This window comes from Lutra lutra, chromosome 3 (genome assembly GCF_902655055.1).
Source record: "Lutra lutra chromosome 3, mLutLut1.2, whole genome shotgun sequence".
Classification (NCBI taxonomy): Eukaryota; Metazoa; Chordata; class Mammalia; order Carnivora; family Mustelidae; genus Lutra; species Lutra lutra.
Genome location: NC_062280.1, coordinates 47,283,757 through 47,299,402, shown reverse-complemented (window position 1 = coordinate 47,299,402; position 15,646 = coordinate 47,283,757). Strand labels below are relative to the sequence as shown.

The 15,646-nt window shown below is 58.7% G+C and overlaps 1 protein-coding gene across 1 annotated transcript in view; it reads right to left on the bottom strand.

The window, feature by feature from the left end:
• Window positions 1–5,242: 5,242 nt before the first annotated feature.
• Window positions 5,243–15,646, bottom strand: part of CROCC2 (ciliary rootlet coiled-coil, rootletin family member 2) — a 61,780-nt gene continuing 51,376 nt past the window's right edge. Inside the window, exons 29-31 of the mRNA XM_047720014.1 lie at window positions 12,290–12,439; window positions 8,528–8,638; window positions 5,243–6,872 (exon numbers count right to left, since the gene is read on the bottom strand). Coding sequence (XP_047575970.1) covers window positions 6,786–6,872; window positions 8,528–8,638; window positions 12,290–12,439 — 348 coding nt within the window. The 3' untranslated portion in view covers window positions 5,243–6,785. The remainder of the gene's footprint in view (window positions 6,873–8,527; window positions 8,639–12,289; window positions 12,440–15,646) is intronic.

The window sequence follows — 15,646 nt, the reverse complement described above, 5'->3', positions numbered from 1 at the left end:
GGGGCCGCAATTTAAATATCCAGCCGGGCGGTCACCGGACCTGGGCGGGGACTGGGCGGGGTCATGCAAATAACACCGCCCTTAAAGTGCCAGGCCTCTGGGAGGGCGGGGCGCTCGCGACGCGCCCGGCTGAGCCCGCGCTGGCTTTGAGGCGCAGCTCTCTGGTCCTCCGGCTTTGCCGAGGTGAGAGATTCGCGGACCAGCGTCCTTGGCGGGGATCATCCTCCTCCTCCGTAGGTCCCCAGTCGCCAGGCTAGGGCGGGCCCAATGGAAGCACCTTGCCCACACAGCAATTCTGAGACACACCCTAAGTCCTACCTGACCCAGGTCTGGGTCTCTGTCCTGCTAGGGGACCCTGTCACCCCCTGAAGACAGTGGTCAGTTGGGGCCACTCCGGCTTAACAGTGCCTGGATACCCTTGTGGAAGTGGCCAGAGGTCAGCCCCCTGCAGCCCCCAAACTCTGGGCCTGTGGACACTTACTTGCTCCTGGCCCTGGAGGTGAGGTTTCCCTCTGTTTTTGTGAGGGCGCCTGGCCTGGGGGACTTCAGGGCATTAGACAAGGTGTTTGTGCCCTGCACAGCCACATCAGGAGAAATTCCTGGGGAGGTTTCCCAACTGGTTCAGGATCCTAAGGGAACCTCACAGCAAGAGACTCTTCAGCAGACTCCTGGGTTTAGTGGCTGTCAGTGGGGAAGACAGGTCCATGTGGGCCTGGGGGCAAGTGGATAGATGCTCCTGGGCTTGGTGGATGGAGCCCACAACCCAGATTACGTGTCCCAAGTTCGTGGCCATCCCAGCTCTTCTGCCCTGGAACCACTGACCTCACACCTTGTTCTGAATGTTTGTCCCTCCTCAGGCTCAGTGCAGGGCCCTCTCCCATCCTCCCTGCCCTCAGAATCTGGTGTTGGGGGGGGGGGATGTTGACTGTGAGCCAAGCCCAGAGCCCCTGAAGACAACGGGGCGCCCATCAAGGATAAGTGGAAAGAGCCAGCACTACCACTGAGTTTCTGGGAGCTTTTATGTCTGGCTCTGTATTTTTCTGTGTGTCCTAGAATGTCTTCAGTGAGCAACTGTTGTTTTGCAGTTAGCCAGGAACATTAGTGTGACTTTGAAGAAATAGTGGACAGGTCCTCAGAGTGTGACGGTTTGACTCTGTGGGTTACAGATGTAGGATAGAATCAGGGAAGAATTTAAGGAGGCACCACCCCCAGAACAGGTCCCCCAAAACTTCTCTCTAGTTCCACTGAGCTCGGTTGCAAGAGGGCCAGCCCTGAGGCCAAGCTCCTGCCTTGGGGACGCCCCAGGACAGCAGGACAACTGCATGCTTCCAATGAAGGATAAGAAAGATCAAGCCCTCCCATCTCTGGAGGACAAAAGTCAGATATGACATCTGATGGCCGGGCTGTGCGGGGAACAGAATCCCAAGTTCACATGGCTCTCTGCAGTAACCCAGGGAGGAAGGGCACGTTCCCACTTGCTCATGTTCGCTTACACATACACACGCATGCACACTCTCACACACACGGACACGACACTCAAACACCTACACACCCACACTGCATCACAACTGCTCACACACACCTGCTCACACACCCAGCAGCTGCCCACCTGCCCACGGGCGCCTCTTTTGCTCCCCCTCCTGAGCACATGCGTTCAGGGAACCTAGTCAAGGCCCAATTCTGGGCTAGATTTGGGGGGAGCAGGACTGTCCCAGAGCCCAGCATACCCATGGGCATACAGTTCCCACTAGATGCGTCCAGAAAAGGACTGTTTCTCCAGACATGGTGGGAGTGGTTGCCCTAGACAAGGGGTCCCAACCAGGCCATACAAGCATGTCCCCTGGGTGGTTTGGTGAGGACATGCTTAGGCCTGGGCCCCACCCCAGAGAGCAGGTGCCTGTGGGTCCAGGTTGGAGCCAGCCACAGGCAGACCCTTGGCTCCTGGTCCCCAATGAGGTCTTATCTACTGGGGCCCATGCCTGGCTGTCTGGGCCAATTTGTACCTGGTCTGGGAGATGGGGGGTTAACATGAGGCCCCACCACTGCTGGGCAGTACATTAAAAAAAAAAAAAAAACAAGCCCCAAACAACCAAAACCCAAAACAAAACGAATCCCCCCCCACCGCCCCAACAACTCCACAGGCAAAAAAAAGGGAAAAAACTTTTTTTTCAGGTGCTAAAAATATTATCAGGAAATACTTTTCAGCAATGTGCTGTTTTAGGTTCCCCTCTGGACTCAAGGGCGCCTTTGTCTCTGCCACAGAAAGTCCACATTTATCAAAACCAAAGTCGTTTTTATCAAGCAGGCTCATGTTCCTGCGGCCAGGAAATCTGAGCCTCCCCAACAGGCCTGTGACAGCTTAGTTCAGGGCCTGGGTATGTGTGCAATTTCGATGGAAGAGCCCTCAAGCCGACCCCGGGATACCCCAGGACTTGGGGCTCCATACAGGGCAAGATAGGGAGTGTCCTTCCCCACAACGCACCTGGTGGGGTCCCTGAAGGGCTGGGGTCAGGGACCCTGGGTGGGGCTGCGTGTGGGGCGGGGCTGCGCGCGGGGCGGGGCTGCGCGCGGGGCAGAGACTGATGGTCTGCCCCTCCCACAGCTCCCTCTCAGGGGTCCCCAGACCTATGTGAAACAAGAAACACCTAACCCTAACCCCAGGTAACCCCCGTCCCTACCAGCTCCGGGAACAAGGCTAGGAGGTTCTAGGGCCATTGGGTCCAGCTCTCATGGAAGCCCACCCAGCCTGGTTATTACACGGTGAGGCTGGATGGGGTCTTGGCACAGTTGGTCCACTGAGGCAGAGACGGGCACATCTGGCTCAGGGTGACAGCATTCCTCACACGAAGGGACTGTCCTTGAGTCCTGGGCCCACTCGGCTTCTGCCCTAACGTGAGGCAAGGAGGCACGGCCTCCAGGGAGCCCCCACGCAGCTGGACACCCACAATGGGATGGCCGCTATTGGTCTTAGGGAAATGACCAGAACAGGCTTTCACATTTACTCCCTGGGATGTTCACTGCTGCTTCATTTGGTCAAACAACAGAGAGGAATTAGAAACACTTTGAGCCAGAGAATCGGCAGGGACACGCAAAAAATGGTTACAGGTGGGCTCAGGTTAGGGCTCTGTCTTCCTTTCGGGTGATGAGAGACCGCTGGGTGCGGGTAAGCGCCAGGCAGCCTCACCTTCCTGCCCCTGGCGCAGGGGCGAAGCCTCCACTTCCGGACTGTGCTGTAGCCTCCAGCGACAGCCACCACAGGACGGCTCTTGTGGGGCCCAGGGACTGGCTTTTTGGTGGGAGGTTCAGCAGCTGGTGAAATCATGCTTCGGTGGCATTTTTAATGGTGTGGGACAAAGCTCAGAGTAAAACGTTGACTGCGAGTTTTTAGAAAGGGTATCCGTTGCAGCGCTACCGTGTCTTTGGCCCCCCAGCCACCGGCCTGTACATGTGCCAGGAAAAAGAACTGCTCACATTTTAGGATCTGCACTGATGGCTTATGGGTGGTGGTTTTCTTATTATATGTTTTTTGTAAAATTTTTATTTGTGGGACGTCCGGGTGGCTCACTTGGTTGGGACTTCTCCTCAGGTCATGATTTCAGGGTCCTGGGATCAGCCCCATATTGGGCTCCCTGCTCAGTACGGGGGGCCTGCTTCTCCCTCTGCCACGTCCCGTGCGTGTGTTTTCTCACACTCTCTCTGACAAATAAATAAAATCTTCAAAAAAATTTTTTATTTGCAGTTATTTAAAAAATATGAATGTTTTAGAAGCCCGAATATCAGTGACCCTGATTCCAGCTGGCCTCCTTGGTCCTGTGGCCCATTTCCTGCTCCAGCTGTGGCGGGAGGCTCTGTCTCCCTGAAAGGCCAGGGCGCTTCTGGGGGCCGGGGTTTGTCTCCTCAGAGTGCCCCTTCACCCTCTCCTGCCTGGTCTGCATCATGGGAATCACGGCCTTCCTTGGGCCCCCAGAGTGGCGCTTTCTCTGTGGCTCTCCGGCTCCCCCCGCTCCTTTTGCCCTCACCATGCTGTGGGCACTGGGCCTGTTCGCTGACTCCTGGTAAGGCTGTTGCCCCAGATGCCTGGCGGTGGCCCCTGTGAGAGCTATGGCGTGCTAGTGCCGCCCCCTACTGCCGAGAGCTCTTGATGGTGCCATCTGGGCCATACTTCACAGAGGATTCCCCATGCCGCTGTGGGGTGGAGTTGCCCCATTTGATGGGACTGAGGCCAGAAAGCCCATCCAGGATCACACAGCTGCAGGGGGTGGAGCTAGGGTTGGTCCAGGGCTGATGACCCCCAGACGGATACTGGGGCTGCCGGGCTCTTCCAGGCTGGAGGTCTCCACACACCTCAGCCAAGGAAGAAGCTGGGAGCCTTTCCCCTCAGCATTCAGGGAGGGCATGGGCAGCCATCCAGCCCTGGCCCCCGTGCGCTCAGCCTGACCCCTGCCCCCTGCCCCAGGACCTCACCTCCAGGAGGGTGGGGTGGGTGGTGCGTGTGAGGACAGGAGAAGGCCCAGCCAGGCTCCAGCACCCCAGGCACTGGGCCTCACCTTGCTTGGTGTCCCCAGCCCACCTCTTGCTGGGCCTGCAGCCTCACTGGCCACATGGGTGTGGGGCCTCTGGGCATCACCTGACCTCTTACTGACTGTCCTATGGCCTTGGTCCAGAAGCAAGGCCTTGTGGAGTCCCCGTCTCCTCATGTGTCAACAGGTGCCCCAGGGAGATGCTGGGGGAACAGAGCCTGGTTCCTGGTTCCATGGGAATTGTCAGTGTCCTACTACTGGGAGGCTTAAGAAAACACCAATTTACTTCCATTAGGAAAATCTTTTTTCCCCCAAGTATATGACTCTATGTTGAATAAATAGAAATAGCATCTCTTACATGGATCGAACTATTCATTAAAATATGCAGGTCTCGGAGGTCTCACAGGTGCTTTGAACAGGTCCTGTGCATGTGGGGAGAGCATGGACTTCGCCAGAGAATGCCGGTCGGGTTATGGGGAGCTTTCATTTTATTTATTTTTAATTTTTTAAAAAACATTTTATTTATTTATTTGACAGAGACACAGTGAGAGAGGGAATACAAGCGGGGGGAGTGGGAGAGGGAGAAGCAGGCTCCGTGCCGAGCAGGGAGCCCGATGTGGCTCATCCCACGACCCCAGGATCACAACCTAAGCAGAAGGCAGATGCCCAACGACTGAGCCCCCAGGTGCCCCAAGGGAGGCCTCCGTTTTAATACTGGGGAGCACCCTGACCCGTCTGGTGTCTACAATGCACCTCCCTCTCACCCAGGAGCATCTTTGTAGCTCTTCTGGGCTGGGAGCTACGGTCCAGAGGGACGACCCATGTGACAGCTGTGGGTGCCACAGGCAGGCTGAGAGGAAAGTGCCTCCACACACCCCCATCTCCAGCCTCTTGTTCCTTCCTCACACCCCCATCCCTTGGGTCCTTCTGCTGGGGGTGGGGGTTTGGGGGTCCATCTGCTACCTGAGGGCCACCTCTTCCCTCTCATGGCCCCACTCGTGCCCATTCTGCAGAACACTCTCCAGCAGTCAGTGTGCGGCCACCTGCTCCCCTCCCCTGCCTGTGATCCACCCGGATGGGCGAGTATCACACGCAGATACCTGCGCTAAAACCTTCTTTGCCCACAGTGGCCATTGTTAATTGTCCCCCAGCTCCTCCCCTCTGAGCCTGAGCTGAACTTTAGAATCCTTTTCAACCCAATCCCCCAAAATCGGGCAGAGCAGAGGGCAGACCGAAGCCCGCCGATCTCCCTCCAGCCACTGCTTTTGTACACTTCATGCCCCGTGGTAACTCCATCCCTGTGTTCACGCAGAAAGCAAAGCCTGACCGGCAGCCTGCTTTAAGCTGGGGTCAACCCGGCAACAGACAGCTGGCGATGGCCCATCTGGGCCATGGCTACAAGGCCCGAACTCCCTTGGCTGTGCCCATGCCCCGGAGGGCAGCCAGCACCTGTGGCTGCAGACCCTGCTGCTCAGCCGTGGCCCCACACCCTCTATGCGAGAGGCCACTGGGACCAGTGTGAATGGGGGCAATGAGTGAAAATGCCAACAGGCCACTCCGCAGAGGCTCAAGATGGCTGCCTCGTTATGTTCTCCCAGCAAGTCGGGCTGGGTTCCTGCAGGAATTTTCCCAGAGTTTATAGGCTGGAAAAGTGGGAGGCTCTCTAACAGCCTGAACTCTCACAGGCTGGGGCTTCTTGTGGCCCGTGAATCACGGGGACTGGTTTCTGAGTCATTTCCAGCCACCTGCCGCTGGGACGGGCCTGCAGTTCCTGGATACAGAAGGTCCCGTGGCCTCTGGACGTGGGGAAGTTGTGGCTGGGCCTCGCAGGACATTATGTTTTTGGCTCCAGTTGGAGGAAATACTTTCCATGTGTTTCCCCGTGTTTATAGAGCCAAGGGCACGGAATGCAGCCTACGGCCACGGAGGCCGGCCTGCCGGGGCCTGGCTCCCAGGGTCGGCCCAGACCAATGTGTCCAAGCGGAAGCAGGGCCAGACAGGTGCGGGCTACGGTGGCTCCCTGCGGTGGAGGACTGTCTTGGAGCACAGTGTCCTGCGGGCTGGGAGGAGCGCTATGCTGGGGGAGCGGCAGAGCGCTGGTGACACAGGCCCCCTGGGGCGGGAGTGGTGGGCTCGGGGCTGGGGCTGCCCGCACCACACTCTGTGAACAGCGCGAGGCCCCGGTTTTCCTGGCGGGGGCCTCGCGGGCCCTGACTGCTCACGGCTGTGATGGGCAGGCTGCCTGGGGACATTCTGCAGCCGGGCTCACTTTCTGGCCCTGGTGGCCTGGCTGAGGCGGGCTTGTTGACGACGAGGCACCTCCTGGTCCAGCTGCTTCTTTGGACTGGCCACCTGGGGGCGGGGCAGGAGCTCAGGTTGGGGGACAGGTCCCGCTGGCAGGGCCCCCAAGCACGGGGTTGTGCGGAGCTCTGTGGCTCCTGAGGAGAGGAGCCGTATGTGGGAGAGAAACATTGGATGGTGGACAGGCTCACCAGCTGCTAGACAGGGACAACGCCCACGTGTGCGGGTCCTCAGGACAGAGGCATTTGTGTGCAGTGGACAAAACCCCTTCCCCTCAGGCCATGAAAGCACTCAGGATGATAAGGAAATTCATGCTCCTTGGCTTCTTGGTTTGGGGCATGGGCTCGTGGGTTCGGGACACTAATTTGGGGGCGACACTGGGTATCACTTTACTTTTCTGGGTCTCAGTTCCCTCAGGTGTCAAATGAGGGTTTTGACCCCATGGCTCTGAGGTCTCTGACAGCTCAGAGCCCAAGGGTCAGCTCCAGCAGGTGCGTGTGGGGGGTTGGGGGGACAGAGCAGGTCCATGCCCAAGGCCACATACACCACTGTTCTTGCCTCCTGACTCTGACCTCTGATCCAGGAACTGTCACCACTACTTGCCTTAAGGGCACAGAGAGGGTGGTGACCTGTCCCGGGATCCTCGCTCTGGCCCTCGCTTGGTGAGCCGTGGGAGTGACAGGATGGAAGGGTGAGAGTCCCAGGGTTGGTTGGATCTCCCAGCAGTGGTTTGGGATCCTACTGCTAGAGGGCCTTCGGCCGGGGATGCTGGCCCGTCTGCACCCCTCTCTCCACCTGGACACGGAGGTCTGGGCCCATGTGCTCCTCCAGGCTTGTCACTGGCCGTGGGTGGGTGGGGTCCCGGCACCACAGGGCCTATGTAGGCTGCAGCCAGACCCCGGGACGTGGCTTGGCCTCCGGGGCCAGGTCTTGCTGCTGCTGGGCTGCCAGCTCCCAGAGCCGTGGGGCTCAGGCCGGTTCCCTCTCTGCTCTCTGGACCTGCTGCCCTCCTACCTGCGTGTTGCATGGAGTCTTCCTGGGCAGGTGTCCTGCCTTCCCCTTGGGGCTGCTAGTCCTTCCTCCAGCCCCCAGCTGGCTGCACAGGCCCCAACCTGGCACTGGCAAGCAGGTCTAGAGGTGAGCACATGTTCACACTCCGGTGTTTTAATGGCATCCTAGTTTCTGCCTGGCTGGACCGGGGGTTTCTGCTGGTGTCACAGGCCGACTCTCGCCCCTTGCTCCTCTTGCCAAGTCATTGTGCAGAGGGAGGGGTCTGCCCAGCAGGGGCAGATGCCCCCAGCATGCAGAGGGGCAACCCCGGGACTTGCCCACAGGCCTGCCTGACCCTGTGTTTCACGTGCTCTTCTGGTCCATGCCTGGCTCACGAGGTCCCCTGACCATGCTACCAATCCCATAGGGCCTCGGAGAGAAGACCAGGAGGGGTCACTTGAGCCCCTGCTGCTGGTTCCACCTCTGCCTGACTCGAGCTGTGACCCTGGTAGACCCCACTGTCGTCTGGGGCTATGTCTTCTCATCTGTGTGGTGTAGGAATGGTCCAGCCTGTCCTTCCCATCTGCATAGGCAAGTTCGTGGGGTGGTGGTGGTGGTGGTGTGCAGCACCCTTCTGAGACCCAGACACTCCTGGACTCCCCATCCTCTCCCCCATCCCCAGGCTGGAGCGCAGGAAGCTCCTCTGGCCCACTAACCTGCAGCTGCTGGTTTGGCCTCAGGGCCCCGTCCCTGTCCTGCCTTGGTTGTTCCTTCTTGGCTCCTGGCCAGGCCGTGTCCCCTTCCTTCCTCAGCGTCTCCTGCTCCATCTGCAAGAGCCCAGACAGCAGAGCTTGCGGTGGCCTCCTGGCAGGTGGGTGGGGTCAGGCCAGCCTTCACTGTGGGGAGAACATACAGGGCTCTGAAAAGGGCTCTGTGTCCCCTGAGAGCAGGCTGGGGAGGGAGAAGGTCCTGCACCGGGGAGAGGGCTGAAGAAGGAGAACAGGGTGGCTTCCTGAGCCTGGCAAGGTGCAGGGCCCCTCCCAGCATCCCCTGCCCCATGGAGCCTCAGTCCCCTGCACTCACATGCCCCCAGCCAGCTCCCAGACCCTGGACACTCACTGATCCCATCCCAGCAAGCCTGTGTGCCCACCATCTGTCTTCCCTGGAGGTGCAGTTTGCCCACGCAGAACCCCCTCTTGGTGAACCTCCCCCCACGCCAGGCCCAGGGCCCCGGGGTTAAATAACATGTGATGGAGGAGGCAGACACTTCCAATGGGAAGGCTGGTAGGGGCTCCTTTCGTCTGTTGCAGGTGATCCTCATGGAGGAAGGCATTGCCGCCCCAGGTCATGCCTTGTGGGTGCCTGACATGGACGGTCTCATCCCCAGAAGTCCCTGAGTGGGCAAAAGGCCAGTCCGCAGCTGGGGTAGGATCAGAACCCAGGGCCTGCTCTCTGAACCAGACCCGCTTCACTACCCTGCTATATCCGCCCTGTGGGTCCCTGTGCTGGGTGGGGGTGGGGTGTCTCCAAGGGCCTCCAGGCTGGCCCTCCCTTCTGTGTCCTCCTGGCCCACCAGGAAAGTTTGCAGTCAGTGATAGGAGGGTAGCGTCACAAAAATAAGGACTCTTTTCTTCATCAGCGGTCAGAAAAACAAAGAGTCCACTTCCACTGAAAGAGGAAGTCCTGTTTCTTTAAAAATCCAGCTACGCTCCTGGAATCGTATGTTAAAAAGAGAAAAGTGAAATCCAAAATAAATAAACGGCCACATCCGGGTTTCCCCTCCTGAGACACCAATAAAGGGTTTATGGGTTTGGGGGCCCCTCACAGCTGACCTCCTGGAACTCATTAGCTGTTCCTCCCCTCCCCGACCTGGGCTGCGGGGGCCCCCCAGCTGGCTCTGGTGCCCTGGGCAATACCACTGTGGCCAGGCCACTGCTCCCAGCAAAGGCCACGGAGGCTCCTTCAGCCCAGCGGCTCAGCGGCTGGCCCGCCCTCCAGGACAAGCAGGATTCCTGGGACCGCAGGGGCTGGCCAACCTTCATTCCTGGGAGGGCAGGTGGCTCTGTAGGGACAGGCTGGCCAGCGGCTTCCAGTGACTGTCCTGACCTGTAGGCCTCCGGGCCCACATCCTGCCCCTGATCCCGTTCCCAGGGCATTTGGCCCCACTGCCACCCCACTGAGCTAAGCACATGTCCCACTTGTCCCCAAGTCCATGTCAGCTGGACAGCGTGTGTCCAGTGGCCAGGGCCTGCCCCAGGAGAGATGTTCGTGCGTGCCTGGGAACACACGGAGGGACCGACACTCTCCTGGCCGTTCTGGGCCCACAGTGCCCTCGCCTGGTGGGGCGTGCTCTCCTGTGGGGCGTGTTGCTCAGTGCTTGTTGGAGAGCTGCCGGAGACCAGGGCCGGAGACTGCATTGGGCCTGGGCTGGCCTTTGAAGGCAGCTGTCATTCTCACAGGGACTTGACTGCTCCTTACTCGAGAAGCAGCCCTGTCTCCTGACCCTGCTGTGGCTGGTGGCCTGTCTTTCACTCCTCAGTGGTGTCCACGCCTTTTGCTGTATCCTCTGTCCTCCAAAGTCTGCGAGCTTGGGACGCCCAGCACCTGTCATTCAGTCCATGGGCTACCACTCAGTGTGGTGAGGCCACGCCATCCCCCGGCCCAGATGAGAGTGCCTCACATAAAGCTGGTCTATGCAGGCCTTGGTGAGCAGAGGAAGCAGTGGCCAGCTCGGGGATCTCCCTGTTCCCAGGGGGCCTCTGAGAGACGGTGGCCAGACGCTGCTGCCCGGAGCAGCCATGAGCGAGGAACGCCCTCCCTTCTGGGTCTGGTTCTCTCTACGCAGGTGAGCCCACATTGGCACAGCTCCCCCACACCTTTGCCAGGGCCAGCGCCACAGAACACTGCAGACAGCAAGCAGTGCCGCTCCCTGTGCCCCTCCTTTGTGCCCACTCGTAGGGACAGGCGATGAGGGTCTCTGCCCAGATGCGGCCCAGACATGGTCCCTGAGGCCCCTGGTCATGGTCTGGGTGGTGTCCAGGGCAGCAGGACACGTGCGTATCCTCATCTCAGCGATGCCTTGGGAAGGCCACCCTACTCTGGGGACCGCTGCCGAGGCCCTCAGCCACTCCTGATACTGGGACTACTGCTTTCCCACTTTGTGGATGGGGTCACTGAGCGCCTCAGGCCCCAGGTCGTCAGTCCAGCAAAGGCTGTCCCCAATAGGCAACCCCAATAGGCCCTCCCCTATTTCCTCCATATTCCCCACTCTAGTCCTCGTCCTCCCTGTCTCTGGAGTGGGCTTTGAGGACGTCAGAATCCCAGGGCCCACAACATGGCTGGCGCCCTCCGTGGCAGGCAGCAGAGCTGGCTGATCTCACACTCACATCCCTGTTATTGTTTCTGGGGGGCTGAGGCAGCCCTTCCAGGACAAGGGAGCTGCCCCTTGGACAACAGGAACGCCATTTCCTTTCTCTCGGCACCAGGAAAGTGCTCTGGCAAACTCCACCTCCAATTTCAACCCGAATGGCTTTGCTTTGGCCTGTTTCGTACATGGAGACCAGATCCATTCACAGCTGGGGACAGTGTAGCTGTCAGAATCCCTGGCCAGTGGGTCCCTGGGATGGGAGACCGGCGTCCCCCCTTCACCACGGGTGCGTACCCCACCAGTTGCCCTGGTGCAGTCGGTGGGGCCCTGACCGGGGGCCATTTCCAACATGGACAGCAGAACCCTGGGCTCCAGGGGTCGGCAGTGAGCCCGGCCACAAGGCTCCCCGCAGGGCTCTGGCTCAGATACTGGCATAAACCCGGGGCCATTTGCTATGACCTGTGGTGCCTCCCCAAGGAGAGCAGAAGTACCCGGGGTGTCACCAACAGGGAGGGGAGTGTTGTGGGTCACCCTCCAGCGCCAAGGCGGCCCTGAGCTCGGAGAGGGGTGGCCGGGTGTAGAGCGGGCGCTTTTCTCAGCACCAGGTGCGGGTGCAGCGCCTCCCGCAGCCTGCGGCGGCCGGGACCCCCCTACCGGAAGCCCCTTTCCCCGCCCCCTGGAGCCGCAGGCCCGCCCACCAGCCCCGCGCCCGCGCGCAGCCCCGCGAGCTCCCCCTGCAGGCGGGCCGGCTCTTGCGCGGCGTCTGCTCCCGCGGGGTGCGCCTCCCTGTGCGCTGCGCCGCGCAACCCGCTCTCTCGCCTCTGGCTGCGGCTGCTGAGAGCCTGGGCCGGGCCTCCAGGCTCCACTGATGTCTCCCCCTGAGCTGCACGTCCACAATCATCCCTCTGTCGTAGGGGCGCTTACTGTGGTCAGGCCTCGGGCCTCTGACCCCTCCCGCCTCAGTTTCCGCGTGGTCTGGAGGTTGATGGTTGTCTGGTCTGGGCGGCTCTGGGTGTGAACACCTGCCTCAGGCATCTCCCAGAGCCTCCCTTCAGGCCCCCTAGGCGGATGATTGCCTAAAGGGAATGCCCTGCCCTCTGGGGTCACTCACCTGTGGCAAGGGCTCCTTCGTGCCCCCTGCCTCCGGGCATCTGCGCTCCAGGCAGGTGACCTGCTCTTCCAGCAGCTTCCCTCTCTGGGCCAGGCCCTGGCCGTGACTTTTGCTCTCATCCAGGGCCCTGTGCAGGACGTCCAGTTGCTCCTAGGGAGAGGAAGGCATAGAGTCTCCTGGAAACATGGCTCCCTAGGAAGGAGAAGCCCAGGGCGTCTGCTTGGGCCACAGGTCACTGGGAAGAGGCAAGAACAGGTCAAGTACAACGTGCACCCATCAGGTAGTTTAGGACAGAACTGCGGTGGGGAGGGGCCGGGGTGCAGGACTTGCTGCGAGGCTCCACTTGGCAGGTCCTCTGCTGCCGTCAGAGTGGCCTCAGAGGACATACCTGGCATCCTCTGCCCCCTGCTTCCAGCCCTTGGGATGAACGTGACAGTCCCCCTGAGCTCATGGAGACTGTGGTGCTCAGCCCCCCTACCCCACTTTCCCCACCTTCTGCCTCTACCAGCACCTGTTCCCCTCCCCCCGCCCTTCCAACCCTGCTCAGGAGTGCCGGCCCAGCACACCTACCCCTGCCCCACAGACACCAATAGCCAGGCCCCTGGGATGGCCACAGCTCCTTCTCCTGTATCCATAGCATTTGTCCCAAATGCTGGCATGACTGTGGCCCTGCTCCTGGAGGAGGCGGTTTCAGAGGAAGGAGGGGGCGACCCCCTGGCGGACCTCATGGGTGACCCCTCGGGAGACCCCATGGGCAGAGCTGGATGTACTTCCTTTGGTCTCATGCTGTAGTACTTTAGAAAATGGACAGTGGGGAGGCCAGTGCTTACGCCTAAAATGGCAGGGTTTCACCCTTCCCTGTGAGTTTGGAAACTACCATTTTCTGTCTGTGCACATTTCTAGGAGAAAACAGAGGTTTCCTTCAAATATGGCTTAAATATTTCATGGTATTTTAGAGGCCCAAACCACTTATGTGAAGCATTGTGCTCCTCTTATAATGACTCAGCTGTTACGGAATCCAAATTAGCCATTATAATTGAACGGGGAAACCCTTCATGCACATTGCCTGCTGCGCCACGAGTTCTCCTTCCTCCTGTGGCTTGGGTTCCGAGTCCTGGTGCTGCTTGAGATGTGGGTTAGGCCAGTGTGCCTGCACACCCAGGTGCAATCTGAGGGTTCAAGTAGCCACAGGAAAGCGGGAACTGCAGCTCCACACAGGTCCTGCCCTCTGGGGGCCCTCGGGCCAGTCCCAGGAGAGCCTGGTGCCAGGCAGCACTTAGATGTAAGGGGGACTTGGTTCCCCGGACTCTGGGCTCCTCCCCGTCTGCCTGCTGGTTTGTCCATCCTGGTGTAAACCCCTCCTGCTTTGACAACTCCAGCCTTATCACCAGCTTTACTGTTGTTTTTCAAAATTTCCATTAAAAATATCAAATGCCTATTCTTCTCCGTTCACTTTGTAATCATCGTGCCCTGTTTCCCTCCAAACATACCATTAAAAGAAAAAAAAAAGACAAAACCAAACCAACAGAGCAAAGAACCAACAAACAACCTACAAATCAGGAACATACACACAGATCCAGCCAGAAGCTGATCGAAAGACCTTAACTGCCTCAGAGCCTCACACTCTCCCCAGTAAGATCTGTTGCAGCAGCAGGAGGAGGCACACACGTCATCATTCTTTTTTTTTTTTTTTAAAGATTTTATTTATTTATTTGACAGAGAGATCACAAGTAGGCAGAGAGGCAGGCAGAGAGAGAAGAAGAAGCAGGCTCCCTGCCGAGCAGAGAGCCCGATGCGGGGCTCGATCCCAGGACTCTGAGATCATGACCTGAGCCGAAGGCAGCGGCTTAACCCACTGAGCCACCCAGGCACCCCCGTCATCATTCTTTTAAATAACCCTTGCACTAAGAAGTAAAAATGAAAACTCCTAGAAGACCGGTAAAAAGAAAAAGCATTCACACCAGAAATCCGTGGCATGCCCACCACGCCACAGGTGGGGAAAATGGGATAACATGGAATGCTCTGCCGAGAGACAAAGCCCGCACATAAACCCGTCACCTACTCGTTTTAAGAAAGGAGAGAGATCACAACACTATTAATAGAAGCCACAATGAATCACTGTAAGTAAAAATGAGAGGAGAGATAAAGCTGATTCTTTGAAAAGACCAATAAAACAGACAAACGGCTGGTGGGTAGAATTAAGAGAAAAAACCGGAATCTCCAACAGCACGAAACAGATGTGGCCACAGATACTAGTACAACAGAACCTCGGGTGTCCAACAGTTCCAGCTCCAGGTAGGACTCGATATGAACAAAATGTGGAATAGACAACACACGTGGGGCCTCGGCGGTGCAGTTGAAAATAGGAGCTGGAGGCCCTCAGATGGTAAATTTCAGAGCATGCGGGGGCGGAGTGACTTCGGGCAAGGGGACGGGAGGAGCAGGCCCATCCCACGCATACTTTCAGGGAAGCTGAGTTGGGCTGGGCAGTGACATAGGTGAAAGAAAAAGGTGGAAAGCCCACCAGTTCATTGTATGAAGAGAAAATCATCGGAACACCCAAACTTGGAGAAATTGGGCACCCTGCAGGGCTCAGGGCATCACATCTGGCCAGGGGGACCCTGCCCACCTGTGTGGCCCGCCCTGCCCCATCTGCCAGCCCAGGAGCTGCTGGAACTGGACGGATGCTCGGTTGGGCACTGGGACCAGGGTTCTGGAGAAAAGGGGAGACGTGAGCAGATCGCAGGGTGGCTCTGGACAGGTTCAGTGGCACTAGTGCCACGAGGACCCCGAGAGCCCCTCTCTCCTGGGAAGCTGTGACCCGCCTCTGACGGGGGTGGGACCCCACTGGTCACCTCTCCCTGGGGCGTCCGTGTCCCCCACCACACTTGCTTGGAGGCCGCCAGCTGCCTGCAGGACCCTCGCGTGGGGGTGTGGGGCATGTGTCCTGATGCTCTGGGCCCGGCTCTGCATGGTTGATCTGTTGAATTCCCAGGGTAGCCCTGGAAACAGGGAGGGATTTGCTCTCAAACAAGAATCTTACTGTTTGCATAGCACAGCCTACCATTTAATTAGAAAAATATGTTTTTAATTAACTTTCTCTTAACAAACACATTGGCTCATGTGAAACAGGGGAGAACCCAGTCCATGAAAGTGAAAGCAGTCATGTTGGATGCAGAAAGTGAAAGCAGTCATGTTGGATGCTCTAACCCACGCTGGCAGCCTGGCCACCTGAGTGGCAGAGGGTGGCGGGGGTGGGGAGTATGGCCACGGGCCGGAGCCCTGCTTGGATCTGCTGTTTGTCAAAAGGGCCTGGGGCCTCCAGTGGGTCTGAATTCCCCTCCCACGTGCCCACCT